Consider the following 19,261-nt stretch of genomic DNA (forward strand, 5'->3'; position numbering starts at 1 on the left):
AAGTCTCTTAGGTATGAGCAAGGCAGCTTGCGCTCCCAGCTTACTTCTGGGGTCTGCTTTAGCCCCTTGGAAGGCTAGGAATCCTCACCAGGCCAATTCTGTGCCTCTCTACACTGCAGCAGATTCTGCTCCCTCTCATCTACCCCTGCCTCTCTGCCATCCCTCCTCTGTGCCCTGTCATCATTGAAAGCATCCGTGGGCTGCAAACTCAGCCAACTGCAGCCAATAATCAAGCCCCAGTCTCTTGGGTCCAGAATGGTCCTCAAACCTCAAAGGCAGTTCTGTTTAGAGGTCTCTGAATTCACAGGTTAACCATCAAGGAGGGTGGCCATGGGGAGAGGCATGAGGCTCCTGGAACTTCTATCGATGTTCAGAGTTTTCTTTGGCATTTACTCTTTATCTTGGATCCGAGGAGGTCAACACAGGTGGGGGCATGTAGGGTTCACTGTGACTCAGTTGTTTAAGAGTTAGTGTATACAAATGAACACATCTTTGGAACAGAAATAGACTCATAGACAATAGACTTGTGGTTGCCAAGGGGGAGGATAGTGGGGGTGGGGTGGGGTTTGGGATGAGCAGATGCCAACTATGACATAGAAAGTGGGTAAACAACAAGGTCCTACTGTAATAGCTATATTCACTATCCTATGATAAACTATAAAGGAAAAGAATATGAAAAAGAATATGCATAACTGAATCGCTTTGCTCTACACCAGAAATTAACACAACATGGTAAATCAACTTTACTTCAGTAAAATAACCATTTAAAAAAAAAAAAAAAAGGCTTAGTGGCTAGCCAAGAAGCCACTCAGCAAAGCTGCAGATGGCCCAGCTGCTGAAGGTGGGGGCGGAGAGTAGCAGTGCTCCTGCTGGGCCATCGTGCAGAGAGCAAGGACGGTCCCCACCAGGTGCCTCGAGCCCATCACCTTTCAGTTCTGAGATTGCAAACAGTAATCCATGCACTTGGCCTCCTGATGTGGAAGAAGATGCCTTCCAGGAAGGCTTCTCATCACCTCCGCATAACATACAGCACCAGCTCCCAGCACTGTGCAGCGGTCTGGTGGCCGGGGCCCCTGGCTTTGTGGCCAGGCCATATAATGTTCTTCTTCTTGCTCATCCACCAGAGTGACCGCTGAGAGGCACACCAGAGGCTGAGGGACCCCGCATCTGTAGGCACTGTAAAACTCTGACCCTGGCTCTGCTCAGCCTTCTGTTTTCCTTCCAGAATGGACTTAACAAACACTTTGGGAACAGAAGAAATGAACTGATTTGGAACCTGATTTGAGCGATTTTGTTCTGTTTTCCGCTCTGGACCCAATCAGATGACCTGCGGTTACAGCAGACAGGTTCCTCTTGTCTCCAAGGACTGTTATCCTTCACCCTGCTCCCCAACAAACAGGCCTTTCACAGTGGATCCTCCCTCAAAATATTTCATTTAAAGGGGAGTGTCTAGGAGTTCCCATCGTGGTTCAGAGCAAAAGAAACTGACTAGCATCCATGAGGATGTGGGTTCAAACCCTGGCCAGGGATCCGGTGTTGCCGTGAACTGTGGTGTAGGTCGAGGACATAGTCTGGGAACCTCCATATGCCTTGAGTGGGGCCCTAAAAAGCAAAAAAAAAAAAAGGGGAGGGTGGGGAATGTCTATGCCACATACTCTATTGGAGGACATGCAAACTGATATACCTTTCTTAGAGTGTCATTTTCAAAATGCGCTAAAATTTAAAATGTTCATAGATTTTATCCAAGGGATAATTCAAGTGTGTAAGTATATAAAAACATTACAATTATGACTGTCACAGATTGTGTAACAATACAAAATTTTAAATACCCCCCAAAGCCATGAAAGTACAGCACACTGTCAAAAGAGAAATATAGATGTACATTGAAAAAAAAATCACCCCAATTACCTAGTATATAGAGAAAATAAACTAATCTAATAAACAAAAAAGGGAATGTCTATGAGTGCAGTTTCAAAGCTTCTTTTTTAAGTCTAGGTGACCTACAATATTAGTTTCAGGTGTACAACATGATATTCAATACTTCATAGATTATATTCCATGTAAAATTATAAAAGAATGTCTCTATTCCCTGTGCTGGACATTACATTCTTGAATCTTATTTTACTAGAAGTTCAAAGCCCTTAATACAGCTGAAGCGACAGGGTTCCCTGACAGACACCACCTGTGCCGGGTTTGGAAGTTTTACAAACTGAGCGAATCAGGAGGAAAGATGAGCATCCTTGTTTTATCTCCGCTCATCTGTGTGCCCCGACTCACCTGCATCTCACTTTTCCCTGCTTATGACTGCATTTTGGCTGCCGAGCTTGAGGGTGTTTATCTTTTCAACATTCCCTGGTTCCTTGTCTTTCCTGCTGAGCAACTAGGATGGGGACCCCTCCCACTTGTCAGTTTCACTGAGGTCCAACCTCAGGGGCTGGGCTACCATCTCTAAAGCAGCAGGGAAACTCCGGGAGGCAAAACACGGTGCCAAAGCGCTAAGCACACTCCATCCTTTACTGCCATTTCTGAACGCGTTCCTAAGAAAATCAGACACTCTACCAGAAAACTTATTTTTTCAGTTCTGGGCGTTGGTCCACTCTTTCTCAGTTTTCACTCACGTGCCTCTGAGAGTGCTAACAGCTTCCCAATGCACAACCACCAAGCACTCACTGCGGTTCTTCCTGGTCCTGAGCATAGTTAAAATTGGGAATGGTTCTCTCCGAACCCGATTTGCTGGCTTCCTTAGTATGTGTGTTCTTCCAGAAACATATTCGCTTTTACAGTCAACACAGGCTGTCTGTTTTCAAGGATCTGGTAAGTACGGTGTTGTGTTACACAAACTCCTAATAAACCCATGGACCTGGGTCTCTCACTCTGTCTAGACCTGCTGCCATAAGACTGTGATAGTGAGAAGCAGGGACATGTGCCATTTAAAAACTGTCAGCAGTTTTTAGATCCATCTTAGGGTGAAGACTACTTTAGGAAAGCCAGTTGAGTGGACCTTTAGGTTATGTCAGAGAAGAAACTTTTTTTTTTTTTTTCTTTTTTGGCCACCCTGCAGCATATGGAGTTCCCCGGGGCCAGGGATCAGATCTGAGCCCACAGTCAAGATCTAAGATGCAGCTGTGGCAACACTGGATCCTCAACGCACTGTGCAGGGCCAGAAATCAAATCTGTGTCCCAATGCTCCAGAGAAACAGCCAATCCCATTTCACCACAGCGCCATCTCCTAGAACCAATTTTTGATTATGGCTTGGAGTCAGTGAGAAGCCAGGCTTTTCTCCATCATACTCCTGAAGGTCATTATTGTGGGTAAAAAAAAAAAAAAAATATATATATATATATATATATTTTTGTCTTTTTGCCATTTTCTTGGGCCGCTCCCACGGCATATGGAGGTTCCCAGGCTAGGGGTCGAATCAGAGCTGTAGCCGCCGGCCTACACCACAGCCACAGCAACATGGGATCTGAGCCGCATCTGCAACCTACACCACAGCTCATGGCAACGCCGGATCCCTAACCCACTGAGCAAGGCCAGGGATCAAACCCACAACCTCATGGTTCCTAGTCGGATTCGTTAACCACTGAGCCATGCGGGAACTCCATTTTTTTTTTGCAGATTATTATGCCAATGACTGGGAGGGTGAGCCTGGGGCTGGGTTTTAAACAGAAACTGATTCTCTCTGTCTCTGGGTCGAAAAGAAGGTCTGAACTCCAAGAAGGGAAAAATGTCCAAATATTCTGGTGGTGGGTGGGATCCAGGAAAAGAAGAAGCAGTGGGCTCTCTGGGGATGGCCATGGCTTAGGAATCTAGGAGCAGGGAGATGCAATATCTGTTTTAAGTTTTCTTTTTTTCTTTGCTTTAATGCTTTTCTGTTATCCTCAAGCCTCTAACAAAATTTTATAAAACTGGTCTTTGCTGTGATTTAGAAGACTGATGAAGGGCCTGTGGCCACATTTGGGTGGGGGGAGGGGGACTGCTTGGAGAAGTTGGTGGAGTGAAGGTGGTCCAGGGAAGGTGGATGAAGAGGTGACAACTGGCAGTTAGGACCTTGTGAATATTGCTTAAAGATGACCTCAGCGAGACTCAGAAAGGGAAAACTGGTCAAAGATGGAGCGTGTCCAGCATACAACCGAGGTCAGAGGATGTGTTCATCCTTGGGTTTTAAATGGGATAGTCACCTCTGAAGACTGGAGAACTTGGGAACATCTGAACTATACTTAGGATGAAAACCTCTTTAAATGAAGACATCTTCTGAGACAGGATTAAGATGGCAGAACAGAAGGACTGGAGCTCACCTGCTCTCATGAAAACAACAAAATTACAACCAACTGCTGAATAACCATCAACAAAATAGACTGGAAACACCAAAAAAGGATACCCTATAGCAAAAGACAAATAAGAAGCCATATCCAGACGGTAGGAGGGGCGATTACATGATATAAGCAACCCCATACCCACCAGGTGGACAGTCCACAGACTAGAAAGTAGCTATATCACAGAGGCTCACCCATGGAAGTGAGAGTTCCAAGCCCCATGTCAGGTTCCCACGCCTGGGGGTCTGGCCTTGGGAGGAGGAGACTCCAGGGCATCTGGCATTGAGGGCCAGCAGAGATTGTGCAAGTGAATGCCATAGGATTGGGAGAAACAGAGACTCAGCACTTGAAGGGCACACACAGACTATCACATACACTGGTTCCCAGGGCAAAGCAGAGACTCCATAGCAATCTGGGTCAGACCAGCCTGTCGTTCTTGGAGGATCTCCTGGGAAAAGGGAGTGACTGTGGCTCATTGCATGGCAAGGACATTGGAGGATAAAGTCTTAAGAATAATGATCAGCCTGAACTCACCCAGAGGTGGCCATTTTGGAAAAATCTGTCTCCACCTAACAGGGCTGATAAGCTCCAGGCCAAACGATAAACCAAGTGGGAACATAGCCCTACTCATTAGCAAACAAGCTGCCTAAAGAACTCCTAGGCATACAGCACCTCTAATCACACCCAGAGACAAAGCCCAACCCACCAGAAGGCTAAGAATCAGTGCTACCTACCAGTTGGCAGGCACCAGTTCTTTCCATTAGGAAGCCTGCAGCAAGACCTCATACCAACTTCAGCCACAAGGGGACAGACATCAGAAGCAAGAGAGGCTACAGCTCTATTGTCTGCAAAAAGGTGACCACGTAAAAAATCTACTCAAAATGAAAAGGCAGAGAATTATGATCCAGATGAAGAAACAAGAAAAAAAAAATACAGAAAAACAGCTAAGTGATTAGCAACCTTTATGAAAAAGACTTTAGACTAATGAGAGTAAGATGATTCAGATCTTAGAACTAAACTGGACGTAAAATTTTATAAATTTCAAGAAACGCTGAAGGATGAAATAGAAGATTTAAAGATTAAGCAAGCAGAGATGGAAAATACAATAACTGAAATTAAGAAAATGCTAGAAAGAACCAACAGAATATAGGAGCAGAAGATTGAATAAGCAAGGTGGAAGACAGACTGGTGGAAATCACTGACATGGAACTGAAAAGAATGAAAAAGATGGAAAAGAAAAGAAGACAGTCTAAGAGAACTCTGGGACAACTTTAAATGCACCAACATCCACATTATAGGCATGCGAGAAGGAGATGAGAGAGAGAAAGGGCCAGAGAAAATATCTGAAGAGATAATAGCCAAAAACCTCCCTAACATAGGAAAGGAAAAACTCACTCAAATTCAGGAAGCACAATTAATACCTGATAATTATAAAATAAATCCAAGGAGGAACACTCTGAGACACATATTGATCAAACTGACCAAAATTAAAGACAAACAGGAAATACTTAAAGTAGCTAGGGAAAAGAAAAAAATAACATACAAGGGAACCCCAATAAGGTTATTGGCTGACTTTTCAGCAAAATCTCTGTAGGCCAGAAGGGACTGGCACAATATACTTAAAGTGATGAAAGGAAAAAACCTCCAACCAAGGTTACTCTACCCACTCATTCAGATTTGAAGGAGAAATCAAAAGCTTTACAGACAAGCAAAAGGTAAAGTAATTCAGCACTACTAAACCAACTTTACAACAAATATGAAAGGAATTTCTCTAGGTAGAAAAGAAAAGGCCACAACTAGAAACAGAAAATGTTACAATGACAAGGCTCACCAATAAAGGCATATACACAGTAAAGGTAGCAAATCATCTACACACAAATATGCTACCAACACTAGAAATTGTGAGAAGAGGAAGGGACAAATGCAGGATACTGGAGATTTATTTGCAGTCAAGAGACCAGAAACTTAAAACAATCTGTATCAAAACTTCAAACTGCAAATCAAAAATCTACAATAGATACACACACAAATAAGAAAAATCAACTCAAATTCAACACTAAAGACAGAGGTGAGAATAAGAGAAGAAGGGAATGAAAAAGACCAACACAAACAAATCCAAAACAATTAACAAAACGGCAATAAGAGCATATATATCAATAGTCATCTGAAATGTAAATGGACTAAATGCTCCAATCAAAAGACATAGACTGGCTTAATGGATACAAAAACAAGACACATAAATAGTCTGTCTTCAAGAAACCTGCTTCAGTTCTAGGGACACATAAACTGAAAGTGAGAGGATGGAAGAAAATATTCCACACAAACAGAAATCAAAAGAAAGTTGGAGTAGCAATACTCATATCATACAAAATAGACCTTAAAGAAAATGATAAGAGACATAGAAGGACATTACATATTATCAAAGGATCAATCCAAGAAGAAGATACAACAATTGTAAATATATTTTCATCCAACATAGGATTACCTCAATATACAAGGCAACTGCTCATAGACTTAAAGGAGAAATAAACAATAACACAATAATAGCGGAGGACTTTAACACCCCACTTACAGCAATGGACAGTTCATCTAGACAGAAAATCAACACGGAAACACAGGCCTTTGATGATGCATTAGACCAAATGTACTTAATAGATATTTATAGAACATTCCATCCAAAAGCAGCAGAATACACATCCTTCTCAATTGCACATGGGACATTCTCTAGGCTAGATCATATTCTGGGTCACAAAGCAAACCTCAGTAAATTTAAAAAAACTGAAATCATATCAAGCATCTTTTCCAACCATAACACTATAAGACTGGAAATTAACAACAAAAAACCTGCGAAAAACACAAACACATGAATACTAAACAACATGATACTAAACAACCAATGGATCACTGAAGAAGTCAAAGAGGAAATTTAAAAATACCTAGAAGAAAATGACAACAAAGACACAACACTCCAAAACCTATGGGATGCAGCAAAAGCAGTGTTAAGAGGGAAGTTTAGAGCAATACAAGCCTACCTCAGGAAACAAGAAAAATCTCAAACAAACAACCTAACTTTACAACTAAAGCAACTAGAGAGAGAAAAACAGACAAAACCCAAAGTTAGTGGGAGTAAAGAAATCATAATGATTAGAGCAGAAATAAATGAAACAGAAATGAAGAAAACTACAGAAAAGATGAATGAAATGAAAAGCTGGTTCTTTGTAAAGATCAACAAAATTGATAAACCCTTAGCCAGACTCATCAAGAAAAAAAGAGAACTCAAATCAAAATCAGAAATAAAAAAGAAGTTACAATGGATATCACAGAAATACAAAGGATCATAAGAGACTACTACAAGCAACTATATGCCAATAAAATGGACAACCTAGAAGAAATGGACAAATTCTTAGAAAAGTACAATCTTCCAAGACTAAACCAAGATGAAATGGAAAAGATGAATGGGACCAATCACAAGTACTGAAATTGAAATTGTGATTAAAAAACTTCCAACAAACAAAAGTCCAGGACCAGATGGCTTCACAGATGAATTCCATTAAAAATTTAGAGAGGAGCTAACACTTATCCTTCTGAATTATTCCAAAAAACTTCAGAGGAAGGGACATTCCCAAACTAATTCCATGAGGCCACCATCACCCTGATACTAAAACCAAAGATACCACACAAAAAGAAAATTACAGGTCACTATCACTGATGAAAATAGGTGCAAATATCCTCAATAAAATACTAGCAAACCTAATCCAACAATACATTAAAAGGATTGTACACCATGGATCAAGAGGGATTTATCCCAGGAATGCAAGGATTTTTCAATATCCACAAATAGATCAGTATGATACACTGCATTAACAAACTGAAGAATAAAAACCATATGATCCTCTCAAAAGACACAGAAAAAGCTGTTGACAAAACACAACACTCATTTCTGATAAAAATCCTCCAGAAAGTAGGCATAGAGGGAACTTGTTTCAACATAATAAAGCCCATATATGACAAAGCCACAGCTAACATCATTCTCAATGGTGAAAAGCTAAAAGAATTCTTGCTGAGATCAGGAACAAGACAAAGCTGTCTGCTCTCACCACTTCTATCAACATAGTTTTGGAAGTTCTAGCCATGGCCATCAGAGAAGAGAAAGAAATAAAAGGAATCCAAACTGAAAAGGAAGTAGCAAAGCTATTATTGTTTGCAGATGACATGATACTATACCTAGAAAATCCTGAAGATACTACCAGAAAACTGATAGAGCTCATTAATGAATTTAGTTAAGTTGCAGGATACAAAATTAATACACAGAAATCTATTGTATTTCTACCAACAAAGCAACATTAGAGAGAGAAATTAGGGAAACAGTCTCATTTACCATCTTATCAAAAATAAAATACCAAGGAAAAAACCTACCTAAAGAGACAAAAGTCCTGTACTCTGAAAATTATAAGACACCAAAGAAAAACATCAAAGATGACACAGAAAGATGGAAAGCTATACCATGCTCTTGGATGAGAAGAATCTATATTGTCAAAATGACTATACTACCAAAGGCAACCTATAGATTAAATGCAATTGCTATCAAATTACCAATGGCATTTTTCACAGAACTAGAACAAAATATTTTAAAGTTTTGAAGCACAAAAAACCCAGAATAGTCAAAGCTATCCTGAGAAAGAAAAATGGAGGTGAAGGAATCAGTCTCCCTGAGTCCAGACTATACTGTAAAGCTATAGTCATCAAAAGTGTATGGCACTGGGAAAAGACAGAACTACAGATCAGTGGAACAGGTATGGTACTGGGAAAAGACAGCACTATAGATCAGTGGAACAGGACAGAAAACCCAGAATTTAATCCACCTATGGTCAACTGATCTATGACAAAGAAGGCAAGACTATACAAATGGAGAAAAGACAGTGCCTTCAATAAATGGTACTGGGAAAACTGGACAGCTACTGTAAAGGAATGAAATCAGAATACTCTCCAACACCATGCACAAAAATAAACTCGAAATGGATTAAATACCTAAATATAAGACTGGATACTATAAAACTTTTAGAGGAAAACATAGGCCAAACACTCTCCAACATAAACCACAGCTATATTTTCTCAGATTCACGTCCATGAGTAATGACAATAAAAAACAAAAATAAACAAACTGGACCTAATTAAACTTAAAAGTTTCTGTACAGCAAAGGAAACCCTAAATAAAATGAAAAGACTCCCCCAAAAAATGGGAGAAAATATTTGCCAATGAAGCAACTGACAAGGAATTAATTCTCCAAAATATATAAACATCCTATGGCTCAATACAAAAAACAAAAAACAAACAAAAAAAATCAAAAAATGGGCAGAAGATTTAAAGAGACAATTCTCCAAAGAAGAGGTATATATGTCCAAAAACACATATGAAAAGATATTCAATGTCACTAATTATTAGAGAAATGCAAATCAAAACTACTATGAGGTACCAACTTACACCAGCCAGAATGGCCATCATCAAAAAGTCTACAAACAGTAAAAGCTGGAGAGGGTGTGGAGAAAAGGGAACTGTCTTATACTGTTGATGGGAATGTAAATTGGTGCAACCACTATGGAAAACAGTATGGAGATTCCTCAAAAAACTAAAAATAAAATTACCATATGATCTGGCAATCCAATTCCTCAGTATCTATCCAAAGAATACCATGATTCGAAAAGATACATGTACCCCAATGTTCATTGCAGCACTATATACAATAGCCAAGATATGGAAGAAACCTAAACAGAGGATTGGATAAAGATGTGGTACATATATACAATGAAATATTACTCACCCATAAAAAAAGAACGAAATAATGGCATTCACAGCAACATAGATAGACCTAGAAATTATCATGCTAAGTGAAGTTAGACAGTGAGACACAAATGTCATATGCTATCATTTATATGTGGAATCTAAAAAAAGAGTATAGTGAACTTATTTGCAGAACAGAAATAGACTTTTAAAGGTAATAAAATTAAAATCTAAAGGTAATTTGGTATCTCTGTTTAACAGAGTTTGAAAAAGTTATGGTTACCAAAATAGACAGGTTGTGGGGAGGGATGGATTGGGGGTTTGCGATGGAAATGTTCTAAAATTAGGTTGTGTGATGGTTGTACAACTATAAATATAAGAAAATTCATCAAATTAAAAAAATTAAAACATATTCTTTATCCAATCTTCTGTTGCTGGACATTGAGGTCACTAATACTAATTGATTTCATAGGAAGGATATAATAGAACTTTCAAAAACAGAGACAGACTCCAAGATTTTGAAACCAAACTTATGTTCACCAAAGGGGAAGCATAGAGAGGGCAGAGATAAATTCCTGGGTTGGGACTGATATATACACATTATTACATGTAGAAGATATGGGTAGTGGGAACCTACTGTACAGCATAGGGAAATTTACTCAGTACTGAGAGGTAGCTTGTTTGGGAAAAGAATCTGAGAAGGAATCTGATTTCCTTTGCTGTTTGCCTGATATTAACACAACTTCGTGAGTTAACTATATTCCATTAAAAATTTAAAAAGTTAAGACAGCCATACTTCCTACTCTTGTCATATCCACTGCCTCTATTCCTAAGCTCCCCACCCATCTCCTCCCACTCCTGTGAGTCCACATACCACCAGGCATTTTGAACCAAGAAGATAGTCTGAACTTTTCAGTCCTGCTTATATCTCCCCCTGTCATTCTTCCTATGATCCACGTAGAAAACAGAGGAAATCTCACCAAGTTCCAGGCAGCACATACCGTTATGCTGACAGCATAATAATGTGATAATAAATTACATCTAAAGGTAAATACAAATAAAACATAAAGGTCATTTGGTGTTTCTGTTTAACTTACATGTGGCCTCTGTCCTTAACCTAAGTAATTTTTCATCACCATTTGTTCTCTGCGTAGATGTCGCTCTGCTCTGAAAACATACTGCAATTGGAGCCAATCAAGGAAACTTACTTTCTATCGGGACGCCGTTTGATAACCAGCTAATTCTGGGCTTGGGGTTGCCATTAGCTCTGCAGATCAGGGTCCCGTCCTCTCCAGGGGACAGCACAAGATTCTGAGGTGCTATGATCCAGTATGGAGCCGCTTCATGAAGAAAGGGAAAACACACACACACAAAATTTGAATCAAATAAGTTTTTCTAGCAAACTTAGTATACTGAACTATCTCAATAACAAAATAAATAATTGCAAAACATCTGTTAATTTATTTTTTAGAGTGAACAGATTTATAAGCAATGCTCCAACGAATCATTCAGATTTTCAAAAGAATGTTTAAAATGACTCACTGACATCAATGTCTTATTTCTAGAGCCTTTGATTCAAATACCTTCATTTCATTCTATACTAAATTAATCAGAGATCAAAGAGGTAACAGATTTCTCTAAGGCTGTAGAGCAATTTACAAGCATAGGTAGGGCTAGAAAACATGAATTTAACTTTTAAGCCCCAGAGAATGCATACAATTATAAAGTTGGAAAATAACAGTTTTTTTTGGCTGCACCTGTGGCATGCAAAAGTTCTCAGGCCAGGGGTTGAACCTGAGCCATAGTAGTGATAACAGTGGATCCTTACCCACTGAGCCACCAGGGAACTCCGCGAAGCAATTTTTAAAGCTTTGAATTTTTGAAAATTTGCCAAGTTAGAGTGTTCCTCTCGGTCCTTCACCCAACTTTCTCTAATGTTAACATCTAACATGACCATGGTATAGTTATTAAAACAAGAACTCAACCTTGGTACAATACCAGCCACTCAACTCCACACAGTTCTTCCACTAATATCTTATTTCTACCCCAAGATCACTTAGTTTCCTCCAATCAGCCAGTTTCTCTGTTCTTCCTTGCTTTTCATGAACCTGAGACACTTTTTTTTTTTTTTTTTGCTGTATGTGGAAGTTCCCAAGCCACAGACTGAACCCACACTGCAGTTGCAACCTGTGCCACAGCGGCAGCAATGCTGGATCCTTAACCCACTGCACCACATGGGAACTTCCTCATGAACCTGAAATTTTTAAAGAGTATAATAATCAGATACTTTGTAGAAAATCTTTTTTTTTTAACAACCTACAGCTTTTTTTTTTTTAACAGCGAACCTCATCTTTTCATCATTATCAGAAACAGAGAAACTGAACATAGATGCCAGTTTCAGCCATAAGTGTTAGATATCAATATTAATTATTACCCCAACTCTATAAATAAGTTCTCTATTACCTCTTTTTTTGACTTAAAGAGTTTTTTCTTTGAATATCCTTCCAAATTTATAAAGGAGAACTCATCAGAATACTTTCAGGGATAAATCAAACTTACTAACTTGATTAACCTTCATATTTCTCCTAAGGTATGTTTTCCACTTCTTCTCTGTAACCAAAATGTTTTGTGAAATATTTTTAACATGCTCTCATTCCTAGAAAATGTTTATACTAGTGGCTATTTAATCCTATATAGATCAATGCGAAGGTTTTAAGTGGAACAAAGATTTTCCACTTAACGTCAAATTTAGTGAAGAATTCTGAATTTCTAGGTTATAATCATCATCTAACCACCATCATCCGTATCATCACAATTACTTCTTTTTTAAGGTTATACTCCATTTACAGTTATCAAATACTGGCGACATTCCCCATGTTATACAATATATCCTTATAGCTTCTTTTATACATCACAGTTTGTGCCTCTTAATCTCCTACCCGTTTTTTTGCCCTCCCCCTTCTCTCTCCCCACTGGTAACCTCTAATGTAGAACATCTTTCAACTTGAGTTTGTCTGATGTTTTCTCACGATTCAGCTGAGGTTTTGGGGGATGGAGATTTCTACGTGCATCATATCTGGGAGTAAATGGTACCAACACGGCATCTCGCTAATTATGTTAACCTTGATCGCTTGGTTAGCATCATGTCTGACAGGTTTCTCCACTGTAAAGTTACCATTTTCCTGCCTTTGTTAGGAGTCACTTACGTCCAAACTCATTCAAGGGTAGGGCAATTAAGCTCCATTTCCTTAAGGGATAAGGAGTGAAGAATATGTTAAAACCGCTCCAGTAATTAATTTTTAGGGGGGTGGAGGGAGAAGAAATGCTTTGAGGCTATGCAAATAGCCTGCTTCTCCTTAAAATAATCTTAGTGTTCATCACTGGCTCTTGCCTACAGCAACTATAACTGAGGGATGCTAATGGTGATTTTTCTATTTCCTTCATTCTTCCCACGTTTATGAACTGGAATTCTTCTATAAGGAAGATTTGAGGGAGTGAATTTTTAACCTGATTTAAATGCACTATAAATAGCCATGAGAAGCGATTCAAGGTGCCATGAATATGGATATAAATGTACATTGCAATTACTGAAGCATATAAATCAAAGGCATATTTAACTGAAGATTTAGGGCCTCTCAAAACACCTGGTAGGCAAGAGCCATGTATTTTTGACAATGACATACCTTTAACGGTGACCGAAATGGTATGATGGATGGCTCCTAGCGTATTTTTGGCTATACACTGGTAATTTCCAGAGTCTGCTTCTGTAACCTGAATGATCTGCAGAGTTTTCTTAAAGTTCCTATAAAATGTTCGGTTGATGGGGAGTGTTCCATCTTCTTTGATCCAGTAAATGATTGGGGTTGGCCTGATAAGATAAATAAATAAGAATGTTACCCAAAAAAAGAAGGTCATCTCACCACTTTTGAGGATGCCTTTGCATGTGTGCTTGTAACAAATATAAAGATCATGAGGAATAAATACATTGACATTATTTATACATTTTATAAGTAATGCTCAAAACCTTACATTTAAGTCTGTAAGTGAGCATGGCTAACGGGAACAGTGAAGTCTGCTGGTTTATGGCACACTGTGAACTCTGACCTCAGGGAGGCAGTGAGAACCCCAGGAAGACGTACTTCACTAAAGGGACCTAATTATTTTCTTCCAGGTTCTGATCGAGGAGGCACTCTTGGAAAATTTTGCAGGAAGGGACTATGTCAATCAAAAGAAATACCATGAAATTAATGATAGCGAGTTATAAATTTTTCATCAGCTAGAGTTAAAAATGCCAAAGAAAGAGCTGATAGACATGTGTGTGTCCAAGAACTTTTACATACATTTCCATATCAAAGGAAGACCCTCCCTATCTCATAACAGCTTGAGTGAATGATTAGAGGAACAGTGCTCTCGCTTTAATTTCATTATTAGTGATGTTTAAAAATATTATACCCGTGGATATAAGTAGGCCCAACTCATGGGTTACCTAATTTCTCACCTGTGTTTCTTATTAAATCATGAAACACAGAGATAGGTGAAAAGCCAGACATAGGCTTGGAGTTACAAGGTCTGCTTCAAAATCCCAATCTTATCCTTAAATTGCTCTCTGTTCTTGGATCCCAGACCTTTTTGGGGCCTCTGTTTTCTCAGTTGCCTTAATGGGGATAAAAATGTTTGCTTTGAGCTGGTGACTTGAGAAGGTTTTCATGAGGATAAAATAAAAATCCATTTAACACAATTACCTAGCACTAAACTATGGACCAAACACTGAGTTGGGTGTTGGGAAGATAAAGATTAAAAAAAAAAAAAAAAAAGGTCCAGGCCTCTCAGAATGATCACAACAGCTATCGTTAGACATGAAAGTGGGATTCATTGATTGTAGAACTGTTTGTGTTCGCTTGGTTGAAAAAAAAAATTGATGTGGAATCTAAAATACAGCACAAATGAACCTATGTATGAAACCGAAACAGACTTACAGACAGAGAGAACCTGTGGTTGCCAAGAGGGAGGAGGGAGGGAGAGGGATAGACTGGGAGTTTGGGGTTAGTAGATGCAAATTATTGCATTTAAAATGAATGGGCAATGAGGTCCTGCTGTACAGCACAGGGAACCATATCCAGTCTCTTGGGATAGATCGTGATGGGAGATAACATGATAAAAAGAATATATATCTATACATACACACATACATATGTATACATATATGACTGGGTCACTTTGCTGTATATCAGAAATTGGCACAGCAGGAGTTCCTCTCATGGCTCAAAGGTAATGAACCCAACTAGTATTCGAGAGGATATAGGTTCGATCCCTGGCCCTGCTCCACGGGTTAAGGATCCAGCATTGCCATGAGCTGTGGTGTAGGTTGCAGACATGGCTCAGATCTCACGGTGCTGCAGCTGTGATATAGGCTGGCAGCTACAGCTCTGATTTGACCCCTAGCCTGGGAATTTCCATATGCCACCAGCGTAACCTTAAACAAACAAATAATAGCCACACCACCAAAGAAATAAAACTTTAAACAAAGAAATACGCACATTTTCATTCAACTACACCTTAATTAAAAAGCCCCCCAAACCGAACAGACATAAACGGATGATGAACTGAGGAATGTGGAAGGCGACTTCCTGACATGGCCAGCAGAGGCCTCCCCGTGTCCCCAGAAGTAACGTTACTCCTGGAGACCAATTTTGGGAAGGAATGTGAGACCACTGAGTCGCCAGGTCAAGAACAGCACAGAAGATGGCATGCTTCCGAGATTCCATTCACTGTTTTCAGCACATGTGCCAGATCAGTAGTACCTGCTCTGTGCCAGGCAAAAGAAGGAACTCTGTAGAAGCTTGCCTCTACATGTACCTAATGTAATAGCTGTTCTTGCATCGAGGCCAAGGCCTCCCTGCGACTCTAGTCAAAGGCACGTGGGTTCTGGGGAGTGCCATTGCCTTTGAGGTGTGTAAAGATAAGGCGGCTGCAAAGACTGGCCACCAGGAAGTAGGGGAAGGGACAGTGTGCCACATCCTAGGCTATGCCCTGAGAGGCCGTGTGTGCTTTTTCCTGTAAGGAGAAAAAGCTGGGGCTACACTGCTGGAAAGATGTGAGAAACTCAGGGCCCACCGCTCCAGAGCCCTGCTAGTAGCCAGCAGACCCATAGCTGTGAACCCACAGCTGAGTCACCTGGTAGAGGCATAAGCAGGCTTGGCAATATCAGTCAGATCTGACCTGTTTCAGCACAACTGCCCTGCAGATCTGTGGGCAAAGGATCGGTGACAAACAGCTACTGGTTTTAAGCTATTAAATTTTGAGGTGGTTTGGTACACAAGAGCAGCTAAAACAATAACCTTAATTATAACCATAGCAGTCATAAGGTGATTACTTACTGATGCTTATATCAAAAGGAACACTGTTATATTAAAAAATATTTTCATAATATGAAATTTATACCACCTCTTATTCAAGTAATTATCAAGTTTCTCTTGATGCTTGATGCAACCAGCATGAGACACGGACTCTTCCTATGATATTATTGTCTCTCTACCAATCTCTCATGTTTGAATAAAAAACAGACATCAAGACAGGAAGAGTTAACTCACAGCCCTTCTGCAATGCACTCGAGTGAAAGGACATTGCCTCTTAACTCCTCTTTACGACTTGCGTTGCCTTCTGGAGTTAAAAATGTTGGCGGCCTCTCTCTATGTGGTTTAGCTGCAAAGAGGAAAATCAATATGCATTCAGAGTTAGGAATATGGATTTCTAGAAGCACACTTCCCTGTCTAAAAACCTAATCCCTTTTCAAAACCATTTAACATCGATTGTGAAATCTGTTAAACTACACATACATATTCTTCGCCTTACAAAGAGCCATCACTCACTCTGTTAGCCAGAAGTAGAAGCAACTTTGGCTGCATAAGCACTAATGAGAAAGGACTATTTTCCTTTTGTACCTTTCCCTGATTTGGGTTAGGTTTCTATGAATTTGGGGTGGGTTGGCAAATTTTCAAACGGTAGATATACAGAGGAAAATCATGTGGTCAAACAATCCATCCCTTAAGATGAGTGCTCAGGTCAATGTGTAAAGAACTCTCTGCTGGAAGATGTTAGGTTTTTCTAAGACGTACGACTATAGCAGGGGTGACTGCCTAACACAGCAAGATCCCCAAACTGCAAGATTTATGCAAAACAAAACACAACTGGAAAGTGACTAACCAAGGTCTGATAAACAGTGCGCCAAAAATGAAGGGTGTTCAATAAACTGAAATCTGTTGCCTCAATGGCAAATCAAGAGGGCTCTAGTCAAAGATGGCAGGGAGAGTTCAACAGGCTACTTTCATGTTGATGGAGACCTTGACTAAATGTGGCCTTACCCTCTGATGGCCTCTCAGAAAAACTTAGAGTAGAAATCCTATCATAGGAAGGTTTTTAGAGCCCCTTAGAGTGTTCAACACTTTAATGTATTATCTATCCGATGCTCATAAAAACTGAATGAAAAGGCCATGTGTGAATTATTCTCATTTCTTAGAAGGAAAAAACTGAAGACCAGAGAAGGTCTTACTGGAGACAAATTAGAATTTTCCTTAGATTTTAAAGATTGTGGAAAAAAATCTTACCCCTCTGAAATCACTTGGGGAATGATTTTGAGGCACACATTTTTCAGGAGTATTTTAACATAAAATAAATAAGATAAAATAAAAGTATGTATGGCAAGAGTTGTGGTATGTCTACTCTGATCACTGATCCTACCTGAATGCTTTTTACTTCCTGTCCCAAGAGTATAAAAATTAATATGGCAGACATTCTGCCTTATGGATAATTAAGATGACCCCATATCCAGAACCCATAATTTTCACTGATAGAGTCTATACTTGAGAGCCACATTTCCCTAAGGAAATCGAATTTTTTTCTGTTTAAAAGAATGAGGCTAAATGCTCTGTTTTTAACAAGATGACTTCCACTGAAGAGAGTGACTTGGAGTTAAAGAAAACAAAGAGAAATTCTATTGCTAATTATATGACATTGATAAGGTCATGTGAAAAGAGATGGGAATTAGGATGATTTACTATCAAATCCATTTAATGTTAGTTGCTAAAGCTACGAAAGCTTTAAGAAATTAGTATTCTAGCAGGCTAATGCACCATGCCAATGTCTATTTAGTTCATGAGAAAAGTTTGTGAGCAAGACAAAAACAAAAAATATAATTCTGAACATACATGAAAGATTTTTTTCTAAGTCGTGTGGAATGGTTCTTTGCATGGAAACAGTTATAAGAACTTTCAGTACTATGTATACAACACAGAACATGTTTTAGTGACATGTTTGAAAATCCACAGCTAAATCGCATATGAAACATACATTGATTCTAGTGGCATTAAACATGTAACTAGGAATTTCATAAAGAAATACGGTTAAACAGTCATGGAGGTGAAGTTAGTGCACTAAATTCTACAATGAAGGAGAAATATCAGTTACAATCACCATAACTCACCACCATAAAACTCAGTGTCACTCAAATTAGCAGCTATAGTGTCATTCAATTCATCCACTGAAATAAACAGAATATTATGAAGAATGCAAAAAGGAGGGGAGAGGGGATTGTAAAAAAAAAAAAAAAGTCTTGGGCAACAAAAGCAAACATATACAGCTATGCTGACCAAAGGCCCTCCCTAACAAGTGAAAACAGTGTTTTTACATTGTTCATGACTATCCCATTAATTCACTCAGCCACCCCCCCATCAGTAATATGTGATTTAACTGATGCTGCAGGGCTGCCAATTAAAGGTACAGTGGAACATGAGCACCTGCAAATGCGCAGATCACCATCAAGGAGATTCGGAAAGTTTTCATGGAAACAATAGTGGTAATAAAAGCAAAAAGTGTAAAATTCAGTATTTAGGGTATGCAAGCACCTTCTTTTTATTTACTTATTAATTAAAAAAAAATTTTGGCTGTATCTGCAGCATGCGGAAGTTCCTGAGCCAGGGATCCAGCTCGCGCCACAGCAGGAATCAGAGCTACGGCAGTGACAATGCTGGATCCCTAATCTGCTGAGCCACCAGGGAACTCCTTTTTAAAATTTATTTCATTTATTTATGTATTTTCATTTTGGGGCAAGCTTCTTCTAATACATACGCCAACACTTTGGTGACTATTCACCGGTACTTTCCTAATCAA

The 19,261-nt window shown here is 39.3% G+C and overlaps 1 protein-coding gene across 43 annotated transcripts in view; it reads right to left on the reverse strand.

The window, feature by feature from the left end:
• Positions 1-19,261, reverse strand: part of NRCAM (neuronal cell adhesion molecule) — a 319,153-nt gene that overhangs the window by 55,860 nt on the left and 244,032 nt on the right. For 34 of the 43 annotated variants that reach the window (XM_021063526.1, XM_021063559.1, XM_021063541.1 and 31 more), the window contains 4 exons: positions 18,576-18,632; positions 16,687-16,798; positions 13,780-13,964; positions 11,305-11,436 (listed from right to left, as the gene is read on the reverse strand). In XM_021063526.1, the coding sequence (XP_020919185.1) occupies positions 11,305-11,436; positions 13,780-13,964; positions 16,687-16,798; positions 18,576-18,632 (486 nt within the window). The remainder of the gene's footprint in view (positions 1-11,304; positions 11,437-13,779; positions 13,965-16,686; positions 16,799-18,575; positions 18,633-19,261) is intronic. The other 9 variants (XM_021063566.1, XM_021063563.1, XM_021063562.1 and 6 more) reach the window with 1 other exon arrangement.

Source organism: Sus scrofa, chromosome 9, assembly GCF_000003025.6.
Source record: "Sus scrofa isolate TJ Tabasco breed Duroc chromosome 9, Sscrofa11.1, whole genome shotgun sequence".
Classification (NCBI taxonomy): Eukaryota; Metazoa; Chordata; class Mammalia; order Artiodactyla; family Suidae; genus Sus; species Sus scrofa.